At 40.1% G+C, this 19350-nt stretch overlaps 1 protein-coding gene across 3 annotated transcripts in view; it reads right to left on the bottom strand.

The window, feature by feature from the left end:
* ARID1B (AT-rich interaction domain 1B) overlaps positions 1–19350 on the bottom strand; it is a 333941-nt gene that overhangs the window by 21282 nt on the left and 293309 nt on the right. For 2 of the 3 annotated variants that reach the window (XM_061989024.1, XM_061989022.1), the window contains exons 11-14: positions 13748–13857; positions 12847–13005; positions 6927–7136; positions 3368–3572 (exon numbers count right to left, since the gene is read on the bottom strand). In XM_061989024.1, coding sequence (XP_061845008.1) covers positions 3368–3572; positions 6927–7136; positions 12847–13005; positions 13748–13857 — 684 coding nt within the window. The remainder of the gene's footprint in view (positions 1–3367; positions 3573–6926; positions 7137–12846; positions 13006–13747; positions 13858–19350) is intronic. The other variant, XM_061989023.1, reaches the window with a different exon arrangement.

Below are 19350 nucleotides of genomic sequence, written 5' to 3'. Positions count from 1 at the left end.
TTTGTCTTTGTAGCCATTTGTGGAAAGCACAGGAGCCCTAGAAGGATGTTTATGAAGACCTGTAACACCTTTCTCTCTGTAAGGGATTGTCTATGCAGCAAAAGACCAGTGAAAAATTGACGTGGACCTCGGCATGGACCCAACAGCTGGGACATAAGGCCACAGGGCTCCTCTAATAGGTAACTTGTCAATAGGCATCTGCTGCTGGTCTTTACTGCTGAAGGCTTTACCTGACGCAGACAGACTAAAGTTGGGATATGAAGGCCTCGGCCTACCACAGGCATGTCTCTTGATTTGCACAGCCTCAGAGCAGCGCATGGCACACTGAGACACATCCAGCCCCCACCTCTCCTTTTCTCAACTTTTTTACAATTGCTGACACTATCCTGAATTGCACAGCACATAGCACTAATCCCAAATACAGTGCTACAAGCAAAGAGACTAACACATGGATCCACTTCCTCGCAGTCTCATAAATATGACTCACACGCCACATCCTTCCCTCGACCAGGTTCTTCTGTAGAAATCTCCTTGCTGTGGCTGTTGCCCCGTGTTTCCTAGCATTCCCTCTATTGTTGCATTCTAAAAGTTGCTCTTGAGGCAGTCACAGCATCACCCATTGGACGCAAAACATCTAGAAGATTTTCTTTAACCTGTGCTTCAGCCTGCTCCCACCTTGTGTAACATCTACAACTACACAGGAGCTGAACTCTTCTCTGTAGTAAGGGGGCTGCCAGTTCCTATGTATTCTTATGAGCAACAGAAATGTCTTGTTTTAAAAGTTACATGAAGATCAGTTGATTTTTAAACTCTCAAGACTCTGATTTTATAGCATTAGAATTGGATGAAAACCAACATCATCCAACCTGAGAATAGTCCCCCCGCCTTTTTATCAGAATTAACTTCATACTGTATCCAGTTCTCTGCAAATAGATTTGGCTTCAAAGCGGCTCTGCCTACATTGAGCTAACCGCACAACAGAGGCTAACAGTTAAAGCAGGCTTTGGAGGCTACTGTTTCTTGTTGTATTTGGCTCCCGGTCCCTCTGAATGCCAAAGAGTAACAGATTATCTAAAGTACATCTACAACTCCACTTCTATTGTGCAGTTAAAATGTTAATGCTGGTATATACTAAAGGAAAAAGAGCAAAGAAAAAAGCTGACTATTAAAGAAAACAGGCCTGTGCTCTCTGCAGCATCTATACCTCAGCGGGATTTCATGTACTAAAGCTGATACACACTGGGAAAGCCTTTCTCCATACAGAAGCGCAGTCCCATTCAGTGACACGAGCTCTTTTCTCACCAACAAAACAAACCTTGAGATCTTTGCTTGCTTCCCCCTCTTGTCGACTCTATGTCCTGCTGTGTTTTTATTTTAGAAAAATAGTTTCAGTTCTAGTCACAGACAGCTTGCTTGGATGTTATGATAAATTTAAACTTGGGCTTTGCCATTTTAATCTGTAGCAACATGATGCAAAAAGACCCTGTAAAAGTCATCCGTCTGACATTTCTATTCCTTCACGTGTTTAAATAATGATTCTTCAACTCAAAATTCAGCCAATTTACAGTGATCATCCCCGAACCAACTACTGAGAGCAGTGTTGGAGAGAGAGTGGTAAGGGAGGAAAGAACAAAGCAAAACATGCTTTCATTTTTAGTACTACTGTCTAGTTTTAGAAACAGATGAATTTCCTATTCACCCTCCTTAACAATTCTAACACTTTCAGCTCCCCTTACCAGCCTTCTCAGGATGACAGACACGTCAAACACCTTTCACTTTTTTGCAGTGGTGCACGTTCCGTACAGTCTGTGCTCAGACAGATAAACATTTGGACTATAGGCTTCAGTTCTAGAACCAAGTGTCTTTCCACATCATCTAAACTTGTGTTACAAAGCAACCTAGTAATCCTCTCTATCAAATAATCAGCATTGGGGTACCTGATAACCCTAGATGTTAACAGGGTAAAGGAAATATTTAATTTATTACATATGGAAGACTATTTTAACCTAGGAAGATTTTAACTAAACACTCCCCCAAATCCTGAAACCGAGTAGGTCAAGCTGAGAAAGAATTAAGCCTTGTTGCCATTATCTTTCTTCTGTACTGACAAAGCACTATCATAAGAAATAAGCCTGTAAAGGCCAGAACTGTATTATATGATTATAAAGGTCTTTGCCATTTTCTAGTATCCACAATAGGACACCAGAGCCATGCAGCCTGCAAACTGCCTGTACAGCTTGCTGGGTCTCTGACTCGTCACTTCCCATTTTCATCCAGAAATTAAGTTATTTTAACACTTTCCTAAAACTGATTTCTCATGCGGGAAACTGTTGTAAACATTCCAGGAATCATACTCTTGGCAATAACAGAAGGTTGTCTGCCTAATGGTAATTGTGAAGACAGTTCACAAATTTTGTCAAATTATTCTGTTGGTCAGAAAAGCCTAATAACCACCAAATCATGAGATTTGTTTCCTCTTCCATGAGTAGTCCAGAAGTCAACATCATAGATTAGGACTATGCCTCTTCTTATGTACTTACTTCAAGTGTTTCTACATAAGACTGTTGCCTTGAACATCAATCATCAAATCTTGCTAGTCTTAAGTTCGAGGAATGTAGAAAGAAAACAGTGTGATTTCAAGTATCACATCGTACATGCAAAAAGAACACTCAAATTAAAGCAATTACCAGTTCCAATTTTTCAAATGAGAGAATAAAAGACAGTGATGCTAACGATTCATCCTACATGCAGGATTAGCAGCAAAAGAACAGAGGGTGTGCCTCCGAACTATGAGGTCTGGCAGTAGGGCTACACCGTACTCTCAGCTCTCTCCATGTGCCACACATTCAACGTGAGCTGTAACAGAGCAACTGTTTGAGAAACACTGATCAGTCCAGTATCTGCTATCCTGACTGCAACTGAAGCTTTGCTGACCAACAGCTGTGTTGAAAATGAGGTTTGCGAGCCATAGCAAGAAAAGTGCAAGCATCAGAATCTGATCTCTAGACAAATGGATGCTCTTTTTGGTACTGGTTGTGTCCTATCTTACAGCACAAGTGCAGCTGTGCACAATGCCATTCTCCATGGAATGAACTCTGAGTATTAAGGGTACACTGGAGCACACACTTTTATACATTAGAGTAAGCAATGACAAACTAGACACGTGGCTGCGGATGGCCCTTCAGAGTTAAATCTTGACTTGACTCAGGTGCTACTTCCAAGGTTGAAAACAAGATGCCAACAACATATTTACTCTTGTCATTTGTCCAGCATTAGCAAGACACGTTTCCAAACATATAAACTGCAACCAGGTATCTTTAGCATTCAAAAAATGGTTGTGTAAGAGGCTGCAGTTTTTTTGACTTACCAGGAGATGGCGGCTGAATCTTAGGTTGTTTCTTAGTATCTCCAGTGCTGAAGACTTCTGGAGGGGGCTCCTCCCCTCGCTCGATCTTGCACTCGAAGGCAAAAAGGTACTGAATGTATTGTTTTTTCAGGGAGCTAGCTGCGCTGCTTGAAGTGCCAACGTTCAAGGTGGTTGCCAGCTCACGCCACTTCTTGTTTTTATTAACCTAGCGAAATAAATGGCAGAAACATTGGCTTGCAGCAAAGTGGTTTGTTTAAGTCAGGAGACAAAAAAACCCAAACAAAACAAAAAAAACACCCAAAAAGTGCACCTGATATCGTCGTTTACTTTTAAAATTTTCCTCTTTTAACTAATGCTCATTACTCCCACGTGCAGCAATGCTCAGATAGCATTTACAGTCATAAACCCATTAAGGAACCTGCTGATTGCTACATAAAAAGCACTGCTTGTGGAGAGTCTTCTGCACAGTGCATCTTTTAAACGCCTTGCGCTCTTCCAGGGCCTATGCTCCTCAGTTAGCAATCCATCTCCAAGCAAATTCATGCTCATTCTCCCACTCTCCCACACCCACCCGGCACCCACCCTATTCTAATAAAAAAGCAGCTTCTAAAAACTAATCTAGAAAGCAATAACAGTGTTATTCTGCCATTTCAGTGTTTGAGCATCGATATGAAAAAGATTTTTTTCTCCAAAATAGCCACCAGCTGTCTGAAACAGTTCAGCCTGTAACTCCTGCTTTAAGTCCTTTCACTTTAGGGTGTCTTGCAGGGACAGATCAATGATCCTTTGGCTAGATGACAGGCAGAGTGAAGTGAGGCCCCTTAATTAATTAAGGGAGACTTCAAACACACGGGGCTAGTCCAGCAATACTCTGTATTACAGCGTTCACTGCACAACTCTGCCGCGTGCCTTGTTTGCAGTGTAAAGCTGAGAATATTGAAAGACTCTGTTCATGAGTTCCTCAAACAGAGCTGATCTGCAATAACAGCAAAGTTCATTTGTCATCCTGGATGATGCCCCTGGCTCACTCCGCTGTACTACTCATAGTTGCCAGTATTTTTTCTGTAATACCCAATGCCTGAAAGTTCTTTCAGCCGGTTGTGCAATTGCTAGGTATGATCCAAGGACGGGAGGCAGCTCTGAAATAAACAGACTTTTGAGGCCTGAGCATCTCAGCTTTTTTGGGGGAAGAATCCTGATTCTTGCATCATGTTGACTGCCATTTGCCCTGAGGCCTGAGATTTTAATGATCTAACTTAACTTGTATAGCTACAAAGGTTATCATCAGCCATACCATTCTGAAACCTAGGTGCCAGCAAAAGAAACATTTCTGACATTTCTCTCAGTATTTAATAACATCATAACTGCTGTCAGTCAGCAGAACATCTTTCGAGGACAGCATTAATAGCAAGCAGGCTGGCATGGCTATTGCTCTGGTATATCCTGCAAGAACCCTTTTGAGGCCTGAAATCCAGTTACATAGCCCCTTTGTGCCTACTGACTTACAGCTAAGTGGTGCGCAGTGAACATATCGCCTAATGCAAACAGAAGTGTTCATGCCTAAATGCCCAATATATTGGCATTTAAAAGGAGATGCTAACAGCTGGTCTGCTCATGTTGGGACCCCATCAACTACTGCTATTCAGAGAGTATGCACCGTTGCTGCATAGCTCTGCTCCCTGTGACTCTCCAGGCAGAGTCATGAGATGTAAATGCAGCAGTTGGAGCAACACCTTTTTAGGAGAGTAACACACAGATGCATTCAAATAAACCCCAGCAGGCAAAGCTCTGCATTTCTCAGTAGCCCCAAACAGATCAACGTGGTGATCATTCATGTGGGCACACCAGAAAAACCATGAATCTTTATTTTAAGTGTCAATTTTAACCAGTATGAAAGCCCACACAGTTCTAACTCAAGCTCTCTCAAAAATCAGTCTAAGTTGAACAGCATCTATTCTTTGGCAATGCATAATGTCTGTCACTGCAAATCAACACTGAATGTCCCAAAATATAATAAATTTCCATAGTAAGCAAACATGAATGACTCTCTAGGACATCCCATCCGATCCCCATTCTGCTTAATTTTTTATGCTGAGAGTCATAGCATGGTCACAATCATGCTGTATGAGGCAGAGCAGCTGCATGATTTACCTGTAATAAAGTTTCTGAGCTAAAAGTAATCAAATCTTTATGATGCTGGGGGGTGCGAGCTGATCACTAAAAATGTCAGGATAACATCTCTTACCCATACACAGCATTTAACAGCTGGCAAGGTGAACTACATTAGGTTTCTCTGCCTTCCTTTAATAACATGAATAGCTAAATTCTCAGGACTTGGAAGTGCCAGTGATCTAATTTAGTAGTCAAACCCTATGTTGTGAGGTGTACTATTAAAAACAGCATTGAAAATGGTAGTAATTGATGTTGGACATTTCTTCTTGAACTGACATGTAGGTTATTAAAATGTGCTCTCTTACAGAGGATCTCATTTGCCATGTTTTTGAGTTCAAATTTTGTAATTACTGTAAAATTTTACCTATTTAAATATTATCTATTTTATATTAAATATTGCATATACATATATTATCTACATAGCTATGTTTAAGATCTCATCTCACAAAGCACTGAACATCCAGAAATGTTCTTAAATCCACAGAAAATGTGTCTCAGGCATTTCACAGGAGCTTCTAGCACCTAGATGGAGTGATTCCCCAGATGTAAGAGATACTGTGTAAAAGCATCAGGCAAACACAGGTGACTTCTAATACCAAATCTAGGGCTGGAAACACTGTTTTCACCTGCTTTCCCTTTTGCTGGTGCTAGACAATGAAACACTTAGCCTTGCCTCGTGGTGGTCTGCCTTACAGAACTCACAAGCAAATTCCAAGCATCTCTTTGCAACACTTCCAGTTAACTGTTGAGAACACAAACCAAAGCTTCTACTTTTTTATTCTCAGCTCTTCCTGCTTTCATTTTCTTTTATCTCAATTAAGCAATTCACCTCTTCCTTGTAATCCTTGTAACCAAAAATAGCCTGTAAGCATTTTCCAAACACGGGGAAAGCACAGTCTGTGTCTAAGAAACGAATGTACCATACAGAGACACTAAGAGATGAGAGGCCTGGGACAAAGGGTTGTGTTTCAACACTGTATCTGTCGCTTGTCCAAAGAGATTAATTGATTTGTTTTACAAGTACTATCCCTTCCTGAGAAGGGCAGATTTTGAATTCTCCCATTCCTTTCAGCTCTATCATCTGTTTCTTCCTAGTAAATGTGATCCAATGGCCTTTTCCTCTTCCCTTAGTTGCATCATGGGATTCCTCTGAACAGGCAACAATTTAATCTGTCTCTAGCAATGGTCAATTTTGATTCAAACTCTGAGGAGTTTTAGGGCAATTGTGCAGCCTAAAATCGGCTCCAGACAATATGAAAGCATGAAACACTACGTTCTTCAACAATGTTGTCAGGGTTGAAAACGTAACGGTGCAAGCAGCAGGAAATACTCTAGAAAAAATGATATCACCTTTTCAAAAGGTTCGCTTTCAAGCACTTTTTCTCACCTGTGCTAAACCTCCAATCTCTTTGACGCAGACGTAGAGCCTGAACAGGTCCAGGGGCTTCTTGCCCACAGCTGGCAAACTGGCCACAGGGGTGCCTCTCTCCTCCATGAACGTGAGGTACCGATCTACCCACATCTTGCGCTCCGGCTCGTTTCCTAGCTCATAGACTTTAGTGATCTTCTCTCCAGTTGTGGTAGAGGAACTTGATTTCTAAATCATAAGAAGAAAAAAAAGAGTTGGGGGAAGGGTGGGAGGGGGAGGGAAAAGAAAGTAAGAAACTCACAACATTGAAAAAGAGAAGATGTCAAACAAACTAAAGCTATCACACAACAGTCAGGAATGAAGGCTACTAGTTCAGGCACAAACAGTACATTCTGTTCATATACAGAAAATTCAGCTTTTTAAACACAGGGCCCAAACTCCCCATTTTCACATTTCTTTCACTGATATGAACTTTGGATCCCAGAAGGCAAGTTTCTGATTGTTGCCTCACATCATTTTGAGGTAGCTCTCATATAGTGCTTCTCATGCACTTATCTTGATGTGCTTTGCAAGCAATTGTTTGGGTAAGATTGAAACTAAGTTTGTCCCACACAAGTTTACATAATCCTAAAACCAAATGGAATCAATCCTCTCCTCTTTGGCCCCAAAATGGGGTTATAAAAACCAAACATTTTTACAGAACAGGAATTGCACAGAAGGAGCCTAAAGCATGAATCATGGCAAACTAGTACACTGAAAATGTAATATTCCCTTCAGACATTCGCAAATGGTTATCTTCAAAACATTACTGGCCAAAAAGCAAGATGAGAAAGAGTGCCTAAAGTACAAGGAGACTGGTGGCAATACTCTTTGTGAACTGCCAATTAGCTGCTCGAGCCAATAACCCTTATGAGTGGCTAGCTACTACTCTTCTCCCTTGAAAGAGGACAGAAGACAGCCATCTCATGTGTCCTGCCTTGTCTGTATTATGACCTGGGGGAAACCGGGATGCACAGCAATCAGTGCAGAGCCACTATCACGAAAAGCGTGGGAGGTGGAAAGAGCAGAATTCCTTGTCGCGTGGCAGAAATGCAGGAGTGAATCTGCTTTCCTTCTGCTATTTGGGCTTTATAGGTAACGCTATCTTGCAGCCTTTTTCTTTTCAATGTGGAGGCAGCAGAAAGTACTGAGGCTGCCACATAAGCCATAACTTCTCACATCTTTTCTTTACAATATAAACCTGTACGCTGGACTCTGTGCCATGTGTGGATGAACTACACCCTACCCAAGCTGCCTCTGACCTGACAGCAGAGAGGGCCTCCTGCAGGAAGACCCTCCTTGCAGAAGGCAATTTGCCCAGCAGAGGAAGATGGGAGAGGTTTAGAATTACAAACGAGAGAAAAAGATTGATATAAAGCTTTGGGAAAGGAGCCAAATATATGAAGGGAAACATATCCTTTATATCTCTATAGTAAAATCCTAAACTTCATTGCTGATTGCAGTAGACACTTATTTAAACTCATCTAGTCAATCACTCCCTCCTTTGCCTTTTCCTTCCTTTGAACAGGAGATAGCACTATTCTGATGTAAACAGGAATTTATTTCTAGTTGAACATCTCTAAAGGAGACTCTAGCTGTACCTCATGGATGCTACAGAACCACCCACTTTGTCCACGTCCCCACGTAGTGCTGGTGAAGACTGGCATTCAACACCAGGAAAGACGCAGTGGGGTAGCATCCAATTGCCAATTATTTTAAAAGCATTGCCACCATTCATCTTCCATGTTAGCCTGGAAAATATGACAGGCTCTGTATCTCCCTCCAGCCATTAGCTGAAACTTGGCAACAGTGGAGGAGAGCCAGGAGAAAAGTGACGTGAAGCCAAGGGGGGTGACCCAGCAGTTCCATGAGCCATTGCTGTTCTTTCCAGTGAATGGATATTCATTAATTAAATAAATAGCCTCCTGTAAAGTTTTCTGCCTTGCCTCCTGAAACTGTAACTTCTTTGCAGTAGCTCTTCCTACAGACAGATATTATTACCTCTCTTACTTAGAAATGAGGTGCACTCCTGAATTTACTTGAGCCAGGTTCAGCTGTGTTACAACTCCTACTAAAGTCAAAGTCAGGGCTGAATTTGTTTTACTAATACTAAGTGTCTGGCAGGAAAGTACTTGGACATGAATCCTGCAAGTTACGCTATGACAGCATTGACTGATTTTGTACTGACAAACGGTTCACTCAAAGCATCACTTGCCATGAATCTAGGTGTTTAAGAAAATCAGTTTAACTCTTTTCAACAAATAACACTTTGTCAAAGATTTCTTTTGGAGGTAGGTGGAAAGAGGGAAGTAGGCAAGTCATGCTGCTACTAATTTGATTTTGTAGTGAGAACAGATATATGATCACACAGGCTTGAACAGCTGAATAAAGCAGAGCTACTCCACTATCAACTGCAGTAAAAACCAAAATTACTCTTCTGCTCATCAGCATTAATTTTGATCTGACATTTACGATGCCACAGAACTGGAATAAAAATGAAGGTGGGAAATTTCAGCTTTTACCCAGCAAATATTGTATATACTTATATTCTGCCATATGAGGCAACACAACGGGTTCTATTTCACTTTTATCGTAATTCATGATTAAGCATGTTCAGATTTACCAGTTCTACATTGTCATTTTTATAGGGTAAGGTTCTCTTTTTCAAAACAGACTCAGAGCTGAATGGAAACAGTTAAGAATTTTTCATTCCGGGTTTTTCTACTATACATCTCAAATGATGCTGCTTTTCAGCAGTGTGGCAGCAGGCTCTGAAATGACAGTATAATCTGAAAACTTTTCACAGCTTACAGAAGGTAAGAAGCGTTTCTTACTGTGTGAGCTTTCAGATTGTCATGCTTTGTAAAATGGGTGCAATTTTTTCTAAAATGAAATGTTAACTTTAGAAGAATGCACTGGAGGGAAGAATGCTATTCCTCAAGAGTAAAGATCTTTTTCTCTTCTCCTCTCTGTTTTTATAAATGTAAACATATAAAAATGACAGATGCGTGCAAGCTAGTCCACACATAAGCAAACTTCAGTTCCACATGGGCAGGTTCATCTGGAAGCCTAACTTTGCCTATAGGTAAATGCTAACCCTCAGAAAATAAAGGTTTGTTACAAAATGATCCCATTAGCAAGACTGTTAGCTAACATGAGCACATGCCAGGCAATGCTGGAAGAATACAGACCACGAGCTTTTCTTCTGTTAAGTTTTTTTACAATTTTAGTGATAAAAGAATGCTAGTGCAAGCCTGTGGCACATACCTTTACCAATTTAGGTATCTCCTACTCTGCCCTCGATGCCCAGTACTTCTCTAGATGATGTGACTGGCCATAGGTGAATGTGTGATTTAAAAAAAACCCACCAAAATATGTGGATGTGAAAGCCAATTCCCATATTAAATCTGTCAAATCCCATAATTTATTTTCAATACACCTACCACCTATTAAAACTGTATTATATACAGACCCTTCTACAGTGAGCCTGCAGAATCCTTCAGAGCAACAGAAATTTCTGTAGGAGTCCTTTTCACGTTAAGGCAAGTGGGTAGTTGTTTCAGTACATATCTTTAAGCATCTTTATCTATCATCTACTTCCCCACTTCAATAAAGAAGTTGCCAATATTACACTTGATAACATAGACCCATTTTACTACAGAACAGAGTGTGCACAGGCAGCAAAAATGGCCAAGGTCCAATCTCTGGCAGAGGCTTTTGCAAGACAGAATCCTCTGTCAAGATTTCCTCCTGAAGGACTCTGCAGATCCCCCACAGCTAGCACCATGGAGACACGGTACTATTCAGGTGTAGTCACTGTCATGTTCGTGGGTACCTATGGAGAGGGAACAGCATTTTCTGGAGTTTTTGTAACCTACTGTTTTATTCATGTTGTGGTGACCCTGCATAGTTCACAGTCACACTTGAAATTTCTCTTTCAAAGAATTTTAAAGCTACTTTGCCACTGTCAGGGATGCACGCTACGTGCAAAATTAGCATAACAGAAATGTCCTTTTACCGAAGCAGCTTTGGGATTTAATGAACAAATTCAGGCTGTTTTCAAGTGTAACGAAATGTCTGCAATCAATCATTCCAGTCTATGTCAGGCTGCTGTTCCAGTCAATGAAGGCCTTCATAGGTTAAAAAGAACAGCTAATTCACAGCACTTACTTTTGCACCATTTCAAAGCACTGTGGTCATCTGTATCTGTGTTTCAAGAAGCTAACTGAACCTAAAGATGCTGCAGCATTTGGACAGGAGGGCATTCAGAAAAAACTGAAAGCACAAACTTTATCCATTTATTTTCTCCAATGCTATACTTTGGCGTATTTACAAGGAAAAAAACTCCACATATGTTCGCGATGACTCTAGGATTTTGTTACGCAGTTTATGCAATGAGCTCAGGAACGCGGTATCGTTTGGTAGCCTTGTAGAGGAAGAATTCGATGTGCTAGACAGCCTGTGCTTGCTTTCCTCCAGAAAACCGCCCAAACAAGCAATACCCAAAATGTTACTACAAAGAAAACTAGCAGAGTTTTTCGTACCACGCTTTCAGAAATACTGTTAAGAAATGAGACTTTGTGGGAACAAGTAACACCAGCTGCCTTCTGAGACTCAAAGTCGTTGCCAAATAAACATCAAAACACAAAGGTGGTGCATTTCATGCCATGCTGCCCTTTTGCTCAAAGGATTCGCTAGATGTCTGTTTTTTTGATGGTTAGATCTTTTTCCCCCCAATTGGCCTTTCTCTGTTTGCCCTCGGACATACTGTTCAAAACATCACTCTGTGAAAATTAAGTTGTTCTCAAAGAAATGTTGCTAATTTCAGTGCACATTAACATTGGAAAAAATCCTTCATATTCCTCACAAGAATATATTTCAGTATTTTTCTACAAAGAAACCATGATCATTATTACTTCTGGTAAAAAGAAAGAAAAGAGGAACACTATAGATTTTTCTAGCTAAAAAAAACTCCTCCTAAAGCAAAAAAGACCAAGTAGACATTGGCTCTCCATAGGCTGTATCAGTTTTTGTCTCCATTCTCTTTTCTGGATATATATACAGATTTTCTATGTGTGTATATATATATAGAGATCTATGATGAAATCAATCTTTAGCTCCATCCATCTCTCTCAGATTTTTCTTTACAATTGGTATGAGAATGAATAAGTATTATCCATCCAAAAGATAGTTTTGTAAAAAATATACATGCATGATGATTTTTTTCTACCCACAATCTGGGTTACTTCAAAGTAACTGAATGAAGCAAATCAGAAACAAGTTTGGTTTAGACTGTGGCCTGATAGTCTAGTTCCAAATAGCCAATTAAAAATCTTTCAAAAACAGATATGGCGGCTTTTTAGCGGTGCTGAGTCGATAATTTAAACGTTGATGGATAATAGTTTCGGTAGAGGAGAATATTTCCCATTTTGTTTTTTTTATCCTAAATAATCCTAGCAAAGACAAGTGCAGCAACCAGAGTGAAGTCAGTTGTGTGAAGGAGTTTGGGCCCAGGAACAGAAATGGAATTGTCCTTAACAACACAGTCGGCATGCTTGGAAGCTGATGCATTACAGGAAGGATGTTTTCTTCACAACAACTGCTGTATTACCAGACAGCACACTCGCATGATGCAAGCAATTTTACTCTTTCTTATTTCAAAGTACTTTTGGAACAAATTTTGCCCTTGGATAAGCATGCTCAGGCCCCACTGAAGCCACGCAGTGGAACTTACAGTCATGTGTCCGAGAGCAGAATTTGTACCCAGTGTCATAAAGAAAGAAAACTGTTTAGTCGATAAATAATGAAGAAAAGGAATTTACAAAACAAACAAGCAAGCATTAAAATATAATTAATTACAAAAAAATAAACAAAAACCAAAAAAACCAGAGCCACTTACAGGGCTTGATGGAGTCTTTGGCCAGCCTGGGCTGCTAATGCTATCACTTTCATCTCCATGAAATGAGGAGATGCTAGCAGAGCTTGGGGACATTGGGGAAGGGACTGGCAGGTTGCCTGGGGTTGGGGGCTGAGAAATACCCTGAGAGCTGTAGCTATCCTGTGGTAGAGGAATAAAAAAAAAATAATATGACAAAGGCAGGGCAAACTTTATTAAAAACAAAAAAAATACATCCAGTTTAACAGACTGACCGATTTTTATATATAAAATATATATAAACAGAGAGACACATACAGAAAACACACACATATATAAATATATTTATATATATATACAAAAGGTATTAAAACAACATTGTTAATTAGTATAATTTGGAAAGTTTGCTGGATGCTTGGCTAAAGTCACTAAGCCACCATGCTTATTTCAAGCTCACATGGAATGCTAAGCATGGGTTTCCCCTTATGAAAGAAAGAAAAAAACCAAGCTGTTCACCTTATTTTATCAAATAAGGCAGGAAAGCAAAATATTAAAGTATGTTGCTGTTGCTGAGGCGGCCAAAACAGGAAGGTGTAACCGAAGGCAGAGAAAAATGGCTGCAAGTATTAAAACCAGGCAAGACCCTTCTTTCCCACCCACCTGGCACAGCCGAATCCCCACGCAACTTTTGGCTTGGGTTGCTTTGCCCCCGCAAGTTAAAATGCCGTAAGAACTAGTAACTTTCAGATCCACACAATGAAGGAAAAAAGAAAAAAATACCAAAAGAAACAAACAAAGAGATTGCACGTGAATGGAAAGGCATGCAGGAAAGAACAGAAGTGGGTAGGCCAAAACCAGAAGATGAAGGACAACACAGCAGACTTCTGCGGGCTGAACCAACACCACGTGCGGAGATGGTAAATACCTTTGACTTGCTCTCGGGTTGCGGGGGTCCTTCTTCTTTGCCATCTGCTTTGAGAGGAAGGGGTAGTTTGGACTCACCGGGTGTCATCATATCTGCAAGACCCATAGGTGCTGATTGAAAACAGGAGAAACAGTTAAGCCTGACTGTGTTTGGCTTTGTAGGAAAAAACACGCTTCCTGCTGCAAGGTTGTGGGTGCCACGTGCGGCAGAGGTTATCCCACCTCTGTCCTGTTATTCTAGTGTCCGGAAACCTGGAAACCTCTTCAGTTGAAGCGAGGAAATAAAGGAGAACGAACGAGGGGAGAACACAAACACTGTGCAAGAACAACAACAACCGCTTTACAGAGTAAAACTCATTCTTCTTGCTGCTGGTGGTCTTCAACTGTCTCCATGTTCAACCACTACACTTTAACAGCAGAACAACCTATTTTTTTAACTACTGCTCCTTCCTTTTAGCAACAGACAAATGAAAATGAAAATGATGCACATTTTGCCTGCAGCACTGAATCTGAGAGAAAGGCTGAATTTCCCAGACACGTCTGTATTAAGGTTGGTGTTCAGCAAGTAATTCCTGCCCCCACCAACTTTGCTATGAATGGCTCAGCCACTGTGAGCTTTAGCTACAGAATGACAAGCTGTAAACTCCGCTCAGTTGGAGAACCAGCACTCAACTTCTTCCCCTCCTGCCAAAATGAGGTGGGACTATAACAAATGCACAAACGCCTTTCTCTGATAATGGCACGCAGTTGCTTTCCAGGGGTATGAGGAGTTGAAGGTGGTTTTTTTTATTTGAAGATGCAAGTGCTAAGTATAGTATTATTGCTGCAGAGCTGCTGGGTTCCTGGATTTCGAGAAAGACGCGAGAGGAAACATTCAGATAAATAGACAGAAAATACTGGGCAGAGCAGATGCTAGGAGGTGCCATAATACTGAATCAATGCAAATAACCAGAGAACAACAGCAAGAAACCAGGTGATTCTTTCCCAGCAGAAAAACCATATACACAGCATTTGCAAAAGACTGGATTATCTTCCCTTCCTTTCCCTTCTTTCCTCCCCCTCACTCCCTTCTTTCAAAGAAGGACCTGAGATAAGAAAAACACTCAGGACAGGATAACCTACAAGACAATAAAAAGGGAAAAAAATATGTATGCCCAAGTTAGAAATGTTAAGAATCAGCAAAGCATCATTGTTAAAAGGAAGAAAAAAATCTGGTCATTACCAGCCTAGCGTGCCTCTCTGCAAAATGACAATACTGGCTTGCACTAGGCAGCAGGCACACTGCATAGCAAACCAAAGATAGGAAGGGGAAAAGAAGCTTTAAAAATACTTCACAGATTGCCCACTACAAAATGATTATTGCACATATTCATGTATTACTATGTTTTAGAAAATAATTAGTTTTAATTACAGCAGTGAGAGCATGAGCAGGACTCTGGCGAATATGCTGGCAAGCTTTGCAGTGCTAATTTGCTAATATCTTTAGCATCACTGCAGGTTGAGACTATGAGTCTGCCAAAAAAACCTACCCAGCCGTGTGCCATGTGAGTTTACAACTGTATGCTCAATATTCAGGCTTTGAACTGCCGGTGTTTTTCATGGGTGCATTTTCTTGTTTTTTCAAAGCACATTTGTAGCCAATCAAGCCCTTAAAGTCATCACAACACATAAATCATAATTGTGAATTAAAAAAAAAATAAATTACTTGCAATACTTAAGACTTCAAGAATTGGAACAAAAAGCCTTTTTCAAGTGATGCAGCTGCAGAGAAAAATCTATTGGGATCAGCTAAAAATGCTGTTATTTTTATGTATGTGTGTGAAACCTCAACAAAACAGCCAAGCAATATGACACTAAGCATTCGATTTGTATGCATTTTGCCCTTATACTCTGTTTGAGGAGTTGGGGCAGCTTGTGACCATTATGAAGCAAAGGATGGCAGCTTAACACATTTTAGATTTGAATTCTATAGTTACACACACACACACACAAAAAAGTGACTTTGCTTTTAGAGATTTTTAAAAAAATATATGTACAAAATGGTCAAATTGTGTGCTACAGGCTGGTTTCAAACTGGGATGCAGAACTGTTATACAAAATCCATTTTAACTGTTAACACATTTCATGCTGTGAAAGCGCTAAAAAAAAAGTCTTAGTTTTAGTTTCAAAGCAACCAAAGATGACCTTTCCCCTCTAAAGCAATTTTAGAGAGGTCAAACAAAGCAAGGTTAACAACCTCTTCTTCACCAGAATTCTGTATGGCTAAATCCTCTGCTGATATTTCACTGTTATCTAGGTTGGCACATCGTACTTCTCTTACAAAACCCAGAATATTTGTGCCCACTCCTGGTAGACCTGCTTCCATCAGAATTCCTTTAACAAAATATCTTTTCAAGAGAGGTTTAAGTTAACACTTCATGTAAAGGGTAAGTAACTGTAAATTACCACATGTATTCTGACCATATTAATCATGTTATGAACTGTAGAAACATCACTTTGTTTTGTCTTTTTTCTGAGTATTTTGGTAGGCATATCATAGAATCATAGAATGGTAGGGGTTGGAAATATGCAAATATAACTATCAGGAGCAGGAGACAACAATGAAAAAAATAATACAGTTTCCAAAATTCCGTTTCACTTTTTGTTCCGAATTATTTGCTTCAACTACATCCTTTCTTCCTACCTATAAAAGGAGAACTGTAAGGATTTTACTAGCAAATTGCAAGGTTGTCTAGTTTCCCTATAGCTTTTACCTAAGATGTTTCCACAGCTCCTTTTCAGTCCACTGTTGAAATGCTGTTTCATAACTTCTTGCAAAAGTACTCTCCAGTGATTTGCAAATGGACATTCCTTCCTATTTTTTAGCAAAGCAGTACAGCGAGAACATTGTTTTGACCCTTGCTGAGCAGTGAAATAATGTTATTGTCACGAAACTGCTAAAATAAGACACTGTCTCCTTCTACACAGGTACTAACAATTCTGTGTGTGAAGTGCAGACCAAAGGATAAAACATTTTAGAGAGGAGGATAACAGGGAAATCTTGACTCAAAAAGTGTTGTAGCGTACTGTGAATAGGTTTCAAGTACTAGCCTCTGGCTTATTATAAGAATTTAAGAGGTGGAATGATTTCAAAAAGCAAGTATGGGTCAAGGTCCTGAATTAACTATTCCACACTGAATTTAACGTACTCAAAGGCAGATATTGACACGAGTAAAACTGCAGTAAAGTACTCTTTTTGCTAAAGGCTGCTCTATCAGTCCCAGAAGATGATGAAATACTGTAGGAGCAGCAATACACAAACATTGTTTTTCTCTTTATTGCTAGTGCAATAACAAATTGCACTCTACAAAACACAGTATTACATCCTTTCTAAAAAATTCCTTCCTCTCTTCCACCCCTAGCACTCTCCCTCCAGGGGGGAAAAAAACAGAAAAAGAAGAAAAAGCGGCAAATCTGTGGAGTTGGCAAGAGGATCCCCACAGCTTTTATGCCCCCAGGAGAAAAAAAACCAAGAGGGACAACAGAACTGCCGAATGTTCTGCCGCAATTGACCGCCTGCCTCTGAGGAAAAGCACAGCTCAGGTGCTTGGGCATCTTACCTGAAAGGGACCAGTGAGTCACCAAGGACCACAGCGCTGCACTTCCTTTCTGCCTACCAAGTCTTCTCTGAGGGATAACAAATGCCATGTGCTTTGGGATACAGGCATCTTTATGGCAGGAGATGGCTTGATTTACAGTCACACAATGACAACTGGACAACAGCCATTGCATGTTTGGAGTACAGGTGATGGGATGCTTTAGCCGTTACTAACTGCTGACACTCTCCAGAACGTTTATCTAAATGTGGATTATATAATAGCTCATATGAAGATGTAAGTCAGAGGAAAAAACAGTGAAATAAATGGAGGTTTCCACTCTTCAGAAAAATGTGAGCAAGATGCAAAATGGAGAATATCAATTAAGATTTCTTAAAAATGCTTCATATTCATAAATGTGATCATTTTCTCTATCAGAGCTTCACCCAAACAAAAACCAAGTCAAATACATATAATATATAAGAAAAGTCAAGCACTGTACATATTTTCAACATTACTTCTAAGAGCATCCTTTCAATTCCTCTAGTGTAAAGAACTTTTCCCACGACTATGTGTTTTACATAAAGTATTATAATGTTAAAGGTTTGTTGGGAATAATAATACGTGAAAAATGGAAGGTTATTGTAGGCACAGACGTAGCTTGGACCAGCCAGCTTGAATAAAGATGGTAGGGATAAGTTAATGTAGCTGGCATGCTACTTCAGAAACAGGTGCTGCAAGTTAATCAGTTGGGCCCTGGGTGATCTCATGGGCAGAAGTAGCATATAAGGAGGTAGCTAGCAAAGGAAGGGTGGCTTCGAGTCAACTCTGGTGGTTGTACTATGTTGCCCCTGTATGTCTCTGCATGTGCATTACTTAGACCCTCTACGTCTTTGAGTGAATATTGCTTGCTCAACAACAACAGGTTTTTGGTAGGACATAGGTGGTGAAATTAGGAAAGAATTCTTGTGACAGTAAGGAGATTAATGCCTTTTTACTGTTTTGTTCACCTCCAGGGGTTGCAGAGATTATGACTGCCAGTTTCTGTGTAAGCCCAATATGCAGATCTGTGAGATTCAAACTCTGCATTACTTCTTTTAATAGGTAACTAGAATTAATAAGGCTCACAGAATTAAATTATTATTTCATTTATAAAGGCTTTTGTAGGTAAAGCCCGATTTTTAAAAACAGGGAAAAACCCTAAAATATAAATGGGAAATGTGAACACATATAACAAAAGGACAGTGGAGGTTACACAATTTTTCTGAACAGCAGTTTGTTCTGTGATTGTGTGGAGATTATGGCACTTTTTCTTAAAGCTTTTGTTATTGCTCTGGATGGCATGCTCTATCACAAGGATCTATCTTCTTTGATCTCATAATTTCTGTGTTCCTAAACTGTTGTACACCAGCAGGAGCCGGCGATCTGTTTTTTGATCCACAGTCACTGTTGAAGTACTGTAACCACAGCACGACTTTCCTTCCAATTGTGGCATTAATTAAAAAAAAAAAAAAGGAAAAAATGGATCAACTGGTAATAAGGAGTTATAAATACTACTAAAAAAGTATGGCAAAATGAGTGTTATACTTAGCTGTACCAAAGCTCCAAAACCATATGAAAATAATTCCATCGGCAACCTTCCTCTGTTTTAGAGTAAAACTTAAAAGTGTGTTTGATTAAAATGAATATAACCAAAATCTACTTTCCTCTCTCAAAAAAGGCAGCATAACTGTACTTTCCAAAACCAGACAATAAAGAAACCACCTTCTCCCTATTGCTTACCTTTGCTTTCCATTGACCTTTAATTGAAAACACAGCTGTTTAATGCCCAATGAATGTGAGCAAGTGAATCAATACTCTACCTTCCCTCCGCCAGCAGCCACTCAATTGCACTGGGGTTTGGCCCTACAAGTTGACTGAACCCTGGTTTATCTGACAGACATGTGACTTTACACTGGATGGGGGGAAAAAGGCCCAAGAACCAGATAGCTGAACTGGTCTTTGTGTCACAGAAGATGCCACTTTCAAG

The sequence above is a fragment of the Colius striatus genome, chromosome 2 (assembly GCF_028858725.1).
Source record: "Colius striatus isolate bColStr4 chromosome 2, bColStr4.1.hap1, whole genome shotgun sequence".
NCBI lineage: Eukaryota > Metazoa > Chordata > Aves > Coliiformes > Coliidae > Colius > Colius striatus.
Note: the sequence above shows the minus strand (reverse complement) of the source record. Positions and strands in the feature narration are given on the sequence as shown.